Source organism: Aegilops tauschii, chromosome 7 (genome assembly GCF_002575655.3).
Source record: "Aegilops tauschii subsp. strangulata cultivar AL8/78 chromosome 7, Aet v6.0, whole genome shotgun sequence".
NCBI classification, from domain to species: domain Eukaryota; kingdom Viridiplantae; phylum Streptophyta; class Magnoliopsida; order Poales; family Poaceae; genus Aegilops; species Aegilops tauschii.
Window position 1 is genome coordinate 27,004,542 of NC_053041.3, and position 11,508 is coordinate 27,016,049.

At 44.0% G+C, this 11,508-nt stretch overlaps 1 protein-coding gene across 1 annotated transcript; it reads right to left on the bottom strand.

Annotated features, from left to right (window-relative positions):
• Positions 1-7,548: 7,548 nt before the first annotated feature.
• On the bottom strand, positions 7,549-10,684 carry LOC109768613 (uncharacterized). Its single transcript, XM_020327363.4, has one exon. It carries the CDS (start codon positions 10,395-10,397, stop codon positions 8,019-8,021), a length of 2,379 nt encoding a protein of 792 aa, XP_020182952.1. The 5' UTR covers positions 10,398-10,684; the 3' UTR covers positions 7,549-8,018.
• Positions 10,685-11,508: the final 824 nt, after the last annotated feature.

The following is an 11,508-nucleotide window of genomic DNA, read 5'->3' on the forward strand; positions in this document are numbered from 1 at the left end:
AAAAAGAAGGTGAAAGCGCATTCAGAAGATTCATAAAAAAAGTTCACATACATGTGTACTCCATAACTTTGAAACTTTATTGTAAAATCTTTTTATTTGTATATATTAACACAGGGAATTGAGATCATCCTTTGCTATCCACTACTATTTGTTATTTTCAGTCCACACATTTTTTGTGTAACCGGAAAATAAAAATATTTCATGGCCAAATTTTAGTATGGAAATTTGCAAGTAAGAAATCAGGATTTGCTCAAATTTAAAGGAGAGATTGTTTTCCTTTTTTTTGTTTGAGAGTACACCAAAAACGTGACATATTTTAATAGGAGATAGAAACAATTTACAGGAGACTTCCATGGGGTGCCTAATTTTTTTTCCAACGGCTTCTACGATCAAATCAAGGCACCATGCCAAGTTGTTCGAGTTTTTGATAATTCTCGCATTTTCCAAAGTTTTTTTTGGTGAAAACTGGGCAATAAATGGCCTGATGTGACACAACTTGCATATGATGTCGGAAATCCGTTCAAACCTGGCATGGGTGCCTACCATGTGCATGCCCACCTACTAGAAAAGGTTAGGGTCATTTCATGCATGCCAAAAATAGATCATGTTCAATAAAGAGTGTTCGGGTATGTGAGAAGGGTGTGTTTGAGAGCATGTTTTTTTGGCATACATCAAATGACCCCAATGTTTCCATTATCTTATATGACCAATTAAATGCCCTATGCCAAGTTGTTTTGGTTTTCAATAAATTTAGCATTTTCTCGAGTTTTCTTGGTCAAAAAGGCCGATAAATGGTCGGACATGTCGCAGCTTGCATGCGGTGTCGGAAATTGTTCAAAACTAGCATAGATGATTACCATGGGCATGCGCACCTGCCTGCAAAAGTTGGGGTCATTTAAAAAATGTTCAAAACTAGACCATGTTCAACGGAGGGTGCACCCAGATGGGCATGCGCATGTATACAACCATGCTAGGTTTGGCCTACCCGGACTTGAACATGGTGTTTTTTAACATTCCTGAAATGGTTCCAACTTTTGCAAGCCGGTGAGCATGCCCATGATAGACATCCATTCCAGTCCGAAGGGAAAATATATTTAAAATCATAATTTGAACATGTACTTAAAATTGTTATTTTGAGTTTTTAACAAAACTAATAAAATTAACAGAGATATAATTGAAAACCCTAAATGCTTTTTTAAAATCATTTCGTAAATATCTAAAGAAAAAATTCTATAAATCATTATTTTTAAAATTCACTTAAAACTTGTATTTCGGCACAACAAGGCGATGACATCGCTCCCGTCAGGAGCGTGTTGGGCTGGCCCAAGAGCTTGCGGATTTTAAATATATTCATGGATTTGAAATTTTTTGTAAAGTTCAAAAAATGAATCACTAAAAAAGATTGCAAGAAGGTGTTCCCGGTTTTGGGAACATCGGCTTACCAGCCACTTTTTCCGGTTTTGGGAACCTACTCGGGAGACGTGAACCGCACTTTTTCTTTTTCTTTTTTCTTTTTATCTTCTATCTTGTTTTATTTTTTTCTTTTTCGTATTCTTTCACTTTTGGGTTTTTCTGTTTATTTTTTCTATTTCTTATATATTGAAAATTTTCAGAATTCAAATTAGGTTCGTATTTTTCTGATTCTTTGTCGAATTCATTTTTTACTGTTTTTCAAAAAATGTTTGGATTGAAAATTTTGTCTGCTCTTTTTTGAAAAATATTCGTGTTTCGACTTTTTGAGCAAGTTAGAAAGAGATTATTTTTTAAAAAAAATTATGTACAATTTTTTTAAAATACTAATATGTGTATTTTATTAAAAAAGGAAAATAAAAACCCGGGAGAAAACCGTGCATAAAAAAGAAAGAAAAACCAGAGTGTAGGTGCTGTGTTTTTTTTCTTAGCGTTATTTATCTTGCACAAGAGGAAGAAAACAAGGTTAAAAGGCACATCAAATTATCTACCCCAGATGGATATGTGCCTACGCATTGTTCATGAGGACTGTAGTTCGAATCCCGGGTTGGACATCTATTTTTTGATTTTTATAAATCTTAAAAAAGAACTAATCGGGCTGAGCCCATGAGGGAGGGTTGTACGATGGGAATGGTACGAACCTACGGGGTACACCTTTTAGTGGATATACAATTCGTGAAATGGCCATACTACACTTTATACGTTTTGTGAGGAGGGGCTACCTTTCGGAGAAGAGGCGAACATGCAAAGCTCCAGCAGAGAGGAAGAAAAAGAAGAAGAGAGCATAGGCATGGCGTGCATGGGAGGGTTTTACACTCATGATATATAAGTGTTGCATTTAAAGTATTAGAAACACAGTGCAGACGCATCCTCTCACAACACGCACACAAAATCACCCATATGAACGCACGCAGACAAACCGTAGCTATCCCTATGGATACAACTGACATATTGGGTGTGCCCTGGTTGATTGGATTAACTAATACAAAGCAGGAGTACTGTCGATTCCTTGCTTATCTGCCATGCAATCCTTTCCATTTCAAAACTAAGAACATCAAAAGACAAGAAGTTGAGTCGGGAGTTGTAATGGCTTCGGTAAAGTTTGTTCCCTCCACGTGTCTTCCATTTTCTACTGGCTAGGAGGTACGTCCCTACTACGTGCTTACACGCACACACAGTCTTTTCTTTCCTCCCCATAGAAGAGGAACGAATTTTCATTCCAAAGTTTGATCAGTTTGGACTTGGGACGCGGGAGCTCTCACAGCTTTGTGCTGCTCGTGCGTCTTTTGTTTTCTATACTAGCATGTAGTACATCCGTATGTTTTCCCACACTCTCCTTTTCCATTTCCCCAAGAAGAGGACTAAGAATCAATGTCTTTGGAGTTAAAATATGGCAATTCAAGATTGCTTTATTTTAGAATACTAATTACTAAAGCACATTGCCATGCTTTGTACTTGTTTGCGTGACATGATTGGCCAGAGTTTTTGTGCCAAATACGCGGCATTGCCATGCTTTGTGCTTGTTTGCGTGACATGATTAGCCAGAGTTTTTGTGTCAAATGCGCGGCAACTACAAATTTTCGTGATCATCAAGTTTGTTTCCGCGCACTTCTGACAGGACTATGACATGTGGAGTATCGTGCTGAGAAAGTGCGGTCCGGGCACTAGGCAGGAATATCTTTAGTAAGAAAATGGTTTGAAGCAGCCTTCAGGACAGTTCAAAACACTAAGTTAGGTGAAAATTCGTGGAATCCAACCAAGACTTGGTTCAGCTCAAAGGTTAAAAAAATGTACAAAATGGGGGAGATAGATGGAAGCCCGGTTCTAGCCATACCCGTACAGTGAGACAAGTGGAAATCATTCGGTAGTGGTAATTCCATCTTTTATCAATGTGCAATTCCTCAACAATGATTGTCAATCGTGGGGCATTACAATTATTTTTTCCGTGAGCCGATTCAATGGTAGAGAGATGGTTTTATTGGCTCTACAAATGATCCATTGATTTCCCGCAAACAAAATTTGATTAATTGATAACATGAGCCAGTGAACCACAATTACAAGATACATCATTGCAGATGGTTCCAATATATCTAGGCAACTTACTTTGCTCTATATGAAAGGGAGTCTGCCATGGCCCTTATATTGCATAATGTTCCCATGTCCCTAGAAGATAATGAATACGGCCTCGACAATAGTATGTAGGCGTGCGTGTATCAATGGCTATACGAAATTCCATTTCCACGGTGTGAATAGACTTTTGAAGACGTGTTCCTGTAGGAACTTGAAAAAACTAGAAATACATGATGATCGATACCTTTGCCGATTTGCTACAAACCAGTCCACATTATTTCTTTGAAAGATTAACCAACTATTATCATGTGTTTTTATTAGAGCTATGTGCTCCGGGGAGCTATTTTACGAGGCACCTGTCGTCAATATCAAGATGTTGTGCATGCTCGGTATCTCGAAGGAGCTCATAGGGATTGATAGTGAATCTTAAAGATCATTAAAAATAAAATCAATAAATTGCAATTTTATTTTTGAATTCATTTTTCCTAATTTTTAAATGGAGCTTCACCACGGGGTCAAAATGCACACAACAAATACATACTAGAATATGTTTTTTGGAAAACCCAGAATACAAAAAACCCTGGGAAAAAACAAAATACCAGGAAAAACCCAAAAAAACATGAGCAAACTGTGTAAAAGTGAAAATTTTAACTATGCAAGAATGCAAGATACACCCAACGGGACACCCAAATCCTAATTGGCGCCAAATATAGTGTACTCGGTACAGGGCGCACACACCCCCTACTATGTAGAATTAACTGGCTGCCGGCCCATGTATTCCCCCACCGGTGTCCGTCGTGAGTGGGATCATCCAAGCCCTGAATCCTATTTGGCACCGTTAGTGCCAAATAGAGTTTATTCGCTACATGGCACACACCCCACTGCTCATTATTAACTCGGCTGCCCGCCTATTTATTGCCCCAACCACTTTTGGGAACCTTCTCACCTAAAAAAAGTTTTTTATTTACCTTCTGTCTTTCTATTTTCTGTCTATCTCATTCTTCACATTTGTTGTATTTACCTAGAAATACATATATAGCTAGGCTCTTGCATGAGATCTCACTCCTCTTACTTTTTCCTAACTCTCTTTTCACATAGATAAAAGTGTCATGTAAGCATGCTATAAGTCCGCTATTGTACTTGCTCTTATAAGGGCATCTCTCCTTGTCCCTTGGATGAGGTGTTAGGATATAGTTATGCTACATGCACACCGAAAATATATCCAGCATGTGCGCTCGCGAATTTAGTCGCGAGATAGACTTAGGACTTTGGATGCTTGGCGTGGCGACGTTCGATGTCTTGTCTTTCTTTATAAAATTCTCCTTTTAATTTTCGATTGTTGCCACACTTCAATGACACAGCAAGCACTTTGATTCCCAAGGTAAGAAACCCGTAGAAAATTTCCCAATACAGGGCGATCTCAAACGAATGCCTTTTTCCTTTTTAGATTGTTGCCACGCGTCAATGACACAACAATCACTTTGATTCCCGAGGTATGACCCAAAGCAAATAATGACAAATTCTTTGACCCCGATTTTGTAGAGATTGCACTATTCCACAATATGCAATAACAAGCATATAGTAGTGAACTTATACAATTATTATGATTCAAGTAGATCGCCTACCAAATGAATTCCATTTTAAGTTCTAACACAAAACTAAGTAGTGGCACATTATGGCAACGTCAAATACATTGCCACGTGCTGTTGGGGAACGTAGTAATAATTCAAAAATTCCTACGTGTCACCAAGATCAATCTAGGAGATGCTAGCAACGAGAGAGAGGGAGTGCATCTTCATACCCTTGAAGATCGCTAAGAGGAACCGTTACAAGAACGCGGTTGATGGAGTTGTACTCGCGGCGATTTAAATCGCGGTAGATCCGATCTAGCGCCGAACGGACGGCGTCTCCGCGTTCAACACACGTACAGCCCGGGGACGTCTCCTCCTTCTTGATCCAGCAAGGGGAGAGGAGAAGTTGAGAGAGAACTCCAGCAGCACGACGGCGAGGTGGCGATGGAGCTCGTGGTTCTCCGGCAGAGCTTCGCTAAGCACTGCGGAGGAGGAGGTGTTGGAGAGGGGGAGGGCTGCGCCAGGGAAGGGGTGTGTCGCTGCCCTCTCTCTCCCTCACTATATATAGGGGGAAGGGGGGAGGAGGAGGCGCCCTAGGGTTTCCCTAGGGGAGGGGCAGCGGCCACAGGGGAAACCCTAGATGGGTTTGGGCGCCCCCACCCCTAGGAAACTTGCCCCCAAGCCGGGAGGGGTGGCTGCCCTAGGGGAGGCGCCCCCACCTCTCCACGTTACGTGAGATGGGGTGGGAGGGGTGCACAGCCCCTTAGTAGGCTGATGTGCCCCCTCCCCTTGGCCCATAAGGCCCCCCAACGCTTGTCGGGGCCTCCGAAACCCCTTTCGGACACGTTGGTCGTTACCTGGTACCCCCGGAATAATTCCGACTCCAATACCCTTCGTCCAATATATCGATCTTCACCTCCGGACCATTCTGGAGTTCCTCGTTGCGTCCGGGATCTTATCTGGGACTCCGAACAACCTTCGGTAACCACATACTATTTCCCATAACAACTCTAGCGTCACCGAACCTTAAGTGTGTAGACCCTACGGGTTCGGGAACCATGCAGACATGACCGAGGCACCTCTCCGGCCAATAACCAATAGCGGGATCTGGATACCCATATTGGCTCCCACATGTTCCACGCTGATCTCATCGGATGAACCACAATGTCGGGGATTCAATCAATCCCGTATACAATTCCCTTTGTCCATCGGTATGTTACTTGCCCGAGATTCGATCGTCGGTATCCCTATACCTTGTTCAATCTCGTTACCGGCAAGTCTCTTTACTCGTTTCGTAAGGCATGATCCCGTGGCTAACTCATTAGTCTCATTGAGCTCATTATGATGATGCATTACCGAGTGGGCCCAGAGATACCTCTCCATCACACGGAGTGACAAATCCCAGTCTCGATTCGTGCCAACCCAACAGACACTTTCGTAGATACCTGTAGTGCACCTTTATAGTCACCCAGTTACGTTGTGACGTATGATACACCCAAAGCATTCCTACGGCATCCCGGAGTTGCACAATCTCATGGTCTAAGGAAACGATACTTGACATTAGAAAAGCTCTAGCAAACGAACTACGCGATCTTGTGCTATGCTTAGGATTGGGTCTTGTCCATCACATCATTCTCCTAATGATGTGATCCCGTTATTAACGACATCCAATGTCCATGGTCAGGAAACCACAACCATCTGTTGATCAACGAGCTAGTCAACTAGAGGCTCACTAGGGACATGTTGTGGTCTATGTATTCACACATGTATTACGGTTTCCGGTCAATACAATTATAGCATGAACAATAGACAATTATCATGAACAAGGAAATATAATAATAACCATTTTATTATTGCCTCTAGGGCATATTTCCAACACGTGCAGCAATATTATAGAAAAATCCGCCGGACCAAACAAACCATCTAAGGTTGGATAAGCAAAGACATTTTTTTATTAAAATATATAATCAATCGAGGATTTTGGTATTGCCCTAAAGGTAAAAAAACTCAGAAAATGGTGACCAAAATTGTAGCTGATTTTATATAACTTTCACTATTCCCAAAAATGCAAGAACAAGAATATAGTATTTTAACTTCGATAGTAATAATCATATTACTATTCAAGTAGATCATGTGCAAAAATGAAATCTATTTTAAGTTCCTGAAACACAATAAGTAGTGTTACAAGATTGCAACATTAAATAAGTTATCGGATGCAAAAATATTGGAGAAAATCCAACCCTAAAATGACTAAGAATTAATAAACAAGGACATGATAATAATAATAATAATAATAATAATAATAATAATAATAATAATAATAATTAGAAGAAAGATAAAAAATTATTCCAATGTAGAATGAATAAATTCATTGAGATAAACAAAAAGAAGAAAGAAAATGAAGGAAAAATCAAAGCAAATGATGATCAATCTTTCAATAATTTTTCATCTAACTTGCATTAATTGTTCCACAATATAAATATTAAAATAAACATATAGCGGTGTAAATTTGAGACAATAATATGATTTGTACATAGACCAGAGACCACATAAAAAGCAAGAACACACAAAGCACGCACACACATCAAGAACACAAAAGACCACCCACATGCGCGCGCAGGCTGAGGCACACACGCACACTTCAAACCACTGGCCGCCCGAAATGGTTGCAATCTTCAAACCACTTTGCCGTAGGATGACGTGTCAAGGAAAGGGTCCAAGTCTGCCTACGCGTTGAATCGACCGACACTATAAAAATTTCCAGGTGGTGCCTGATTAATTGCAAAACCGGCAAAACTATTATATAAGAGAATTTTAGTCAAACTTCAAAACATGAGTGTCTTACATATATAAATAGACCTGAGAGTACACATAATGATGTGCATATGAAGATATGTATAGGTAGGCCTATACACAAGGACGTACTCCCTCCTCGACATCCTCGCCAACCGGCATGACAACCAACGATGTCGACGGTGGGCGGGTTACACCGGTGTGCGTGGCCAAGGCCCAAAGCAAGGTGATGAGCTCGCCACCTAGCACTAGCGCCTCCTCGTGCCATTTCACGTGCTCATCGCCGCTGGATGGGGCAACATACACAATCAGCTCAACCCAAAGGTCGGCAAGCAGTTTCCAAACGGCCCCATAGTCTCCATTGGCCTCTACCACCAACACGTTTCCAAGCACTATCCCCTTCTGGACCATAGTCATGGTGTTGTCCCAGCAGTCGGAGCGCAGCTTATCCTGGTTCGTCGCCATCATCTTCGTGTACCGCGCGTTCTCCGACCCTAAGTGGTAGTTCCAACTCCCGAGCGCCTCCTTGAGACCGGTCTTCATGTCCTCGTACACGCGCTCTGTGCACTCCCGGTCATCCGGTAGCAGCTCCGGGTGGAAGACCACGAGGTAAGAACAATACTTGGACAGTTTTGTCGCCACCGCCCTATGGTGATCCGTCGGCGAGGTCCCTCCTTTGCGATGTCCTGGATACGTCATCTCCAATAGGCTGGTGGCAATGTGCCAGGTGATGATGACCTCTGCGACACTTTGAGTATCGCAGAACCATGACAAGCGTGAGTACCGTTGCATGGAGTATAGTACGTATCTTCCGTTGCTAAGGGGGGCCGGGAAACCATCGCGGCCGTATGCCGCCGAGCGGAAGCGTTCCATTATGGACCTCTTTGCTTGCGTTGGTAGAGACGTGGTGGGCAGAGTCATGGAGAGCCAGCTAACCCTCAGCACGGAGAACTGCTTGAGGGTGACACGGCTAGGGTGGCTCAGCTTGCTACTGATCCAGGCGATGCGGCGGAGAGTGCCACGGTAGGTCTTACTCTCCTGCCAGCGTCGCCTTGCGGTGTATGTGCAGAGCAGCGACACCATGAACCAGTTGGAGAACACAAACACCATGTACTCCCACACCTCCTCGTAGACGAAAGCGATGAACAGGAGGTAGGTGATGGAGATGTCGATGATGGCGAAGAAGGCCGCCGGTTTCCGGAGAAAGTTCTTCCATAGGCACTTGGTGAGCGTGAATATGCCCGACGATATGGCGTAGTTGTCGTCCCCGACGCTGTGAAACGCCAAGAGCATGTCGCCGTTGCCGGCGAGGGCGATGGTCATGAAGCAAAGGACCAACACCACCACTGGGAAGGTGATGTAGTTGATCACAAAGAAGTAGGGGCTGGCCAGCACCACCGGGTGGACCGAGTGGTAGTACTCACTCACGAAGCTGATCTCGTCCTTGAGCACCTGGAATAGTGCCACCCCTGGGTCCACGTCGCCGTCGCTGACTCTGCACAGGCCTTGGAAGATGAGGTCCCGGCAGTGGTCGGTTTCTTGCTTGGTCATGGCCGGCAGGAGCTCGAACCTAGGCCGCAGCAGCTTGAAGAGCGCGAAGGAGAGGCTTAGCCTCTGGAGCCTTTTAAGCCTCGGTTTCTTCTCCTGCTCAACGAGTTCCCATATTTTCCCGACGGTGACGATGTGGTCGCCATCGTCGTACGTGGTGTTGAGCCTGTCGAGGTCGAGCTCGTAGCCATGCGGGCCGGGCTTCAGCATAAGGTTCTCTTCTCCCATGACGACGTACTTGCACATCTTCATCCTCTGCAACGGAGAGAGGTCCTGGTCCTGGACGGCGGTGCCGCCATGCCGCGGGTCCTTGACCATTTCAGCCATGTAGGAGGAGAGGAGGCGAGCGTTCTTGCCGTAGGCCAAGGAACGCTTCCCTATCTCGGTGAAGGCCACCCTCTGCACGAACTTGGCGGCGCAGAGCAGCCAGAGCGTGCCGAAGACGGCCACCCGGCCGGCCACCTTGAGGTTGAAGAAGACGAGGTAGCCCAGCCAGGCGACGGCGTTGGCATGTGTGATGATGTTAGAGTAGCCCTGCTGCATGCCGGCGGTGACCAGGATGGCCTCCACCTTCTTGCGGAGGAGCTCGACGAGAAGCATCCAGGTGAGGATGAGGCGAGCCCGCACCGGGAGGTCGGCGCCACCGTCAGGGGTGTTTTTGGCCTCGGAGAAGAGGTAGGACATGACGGGGAGGAAGAGGTTGAGGGCGGAGTTGAGAACGGCGCGGGCGGTGGGGTTGAGGACGGCGCTGGTGTTGGAGACGCGGCTGAAGAGGTTGAGGTTGAAGAAGACGGCGGCGAGGACGAGCATGAAGACGGAGGTGGCCACCACGGAGGACTCGTTGCTCTTGTTGGAGTAGGAGGAGGTCAGGTTCTGGACGTAGTGGTCGATGCTGCTGGGGCACGTCGTCAACAGTAAACCACGAGTGTCGTTCATGTACCCCATGGTCGGTGGCTTAGCTACTTGAGGTACATTTGCATGAATGGATTAGGGTGGTCTGGCTCAGATATATACCTGTTGGAAGGGTATAACAGGCGATCGATCAAGCTCAACCGAAGAGGAAGAAGAAGAAGAAGAAGAAGAAGAAGACAGCATCAGCATGGCGTACGATGGAGGGTTTTGCACTCATCATCATTAGTAGTTAGTTATAAGCTAAGATTGCTTTACTTACTATAAATAAGTGCACAAATTGACGTGCTTAGCTAATGTGCTTCCACATCAATAACTACTACTACTTGATATGCTTTAGATACAGGTGGCGTCACTTCAACGCATTCATGTGCCTCGTGCTTGGATTAACCAAGTACAAAGGTAGGTGTCTCAATGCCTTGCTTCTCCTTCATGCAACCCCTACCTTAAATTTAACAGCATCAAAAGACAGGAAGTTGTGCTTTCTGGAAGTTAATATTTTTCTCCTAGTTGTCTTTCGTTTTCTACTGGCTACGAGGTACATCCCACTAGTATTTGTCTACACGCACAGACCCTTTTTTTTGGGAAGTTAGAGCAAGGTCACTTCATCAGACTAAAAGAACACTCGAATACATGAGCCTATGTGTTTCTGTCTTTTATTTGTGTGTAAATTAAGTTCGATGGTCCTATTTTTGTGCCCTGAAAGAAAATAGTGCTCTAAAAAGCAATTGTTTGATTCTCCAAAATTGTATTTTTCATATTATAAGCGAGCTTGAGTGGTTCTTTAGTATCATGATAATGTACGTTTACACAACGGGCAGCTACAAGTAGATGCTTGATTCTCTACACATTTTCCAAACATTCAAAATCCTATATAGATAAATAGTTGATCGCTTACTTATAGTTCTCCAAACATGCAACTATGCAAACTCAACATGCCCCATGGATAGGAAAAGACGTACATTAAGGGCACCGCTAGGGATCAGACTACTGATACCTGCTTCCTATCAGACCAGTCAGATGCCATAGGATGAAAAGTAAAGGCCCCGCTGGCTGATTTGTTTCCTTCGTTAACAGCCTACATTTACCACGTCCACAAAAATCGCTACTCCACAGCCTACAGTTTGTTTCCAAAAACTGCTTCCGG

Bases quoted from the DNA above. Each gene is read 5' to 3' on its own strand.
- LOC109768613 (XM_020327363.4), bottom strand. From the start codon at position 10,397: ATGGGGTACATGAACGACACTCGTGGTTTACTGTTGACGACGTGCCCC.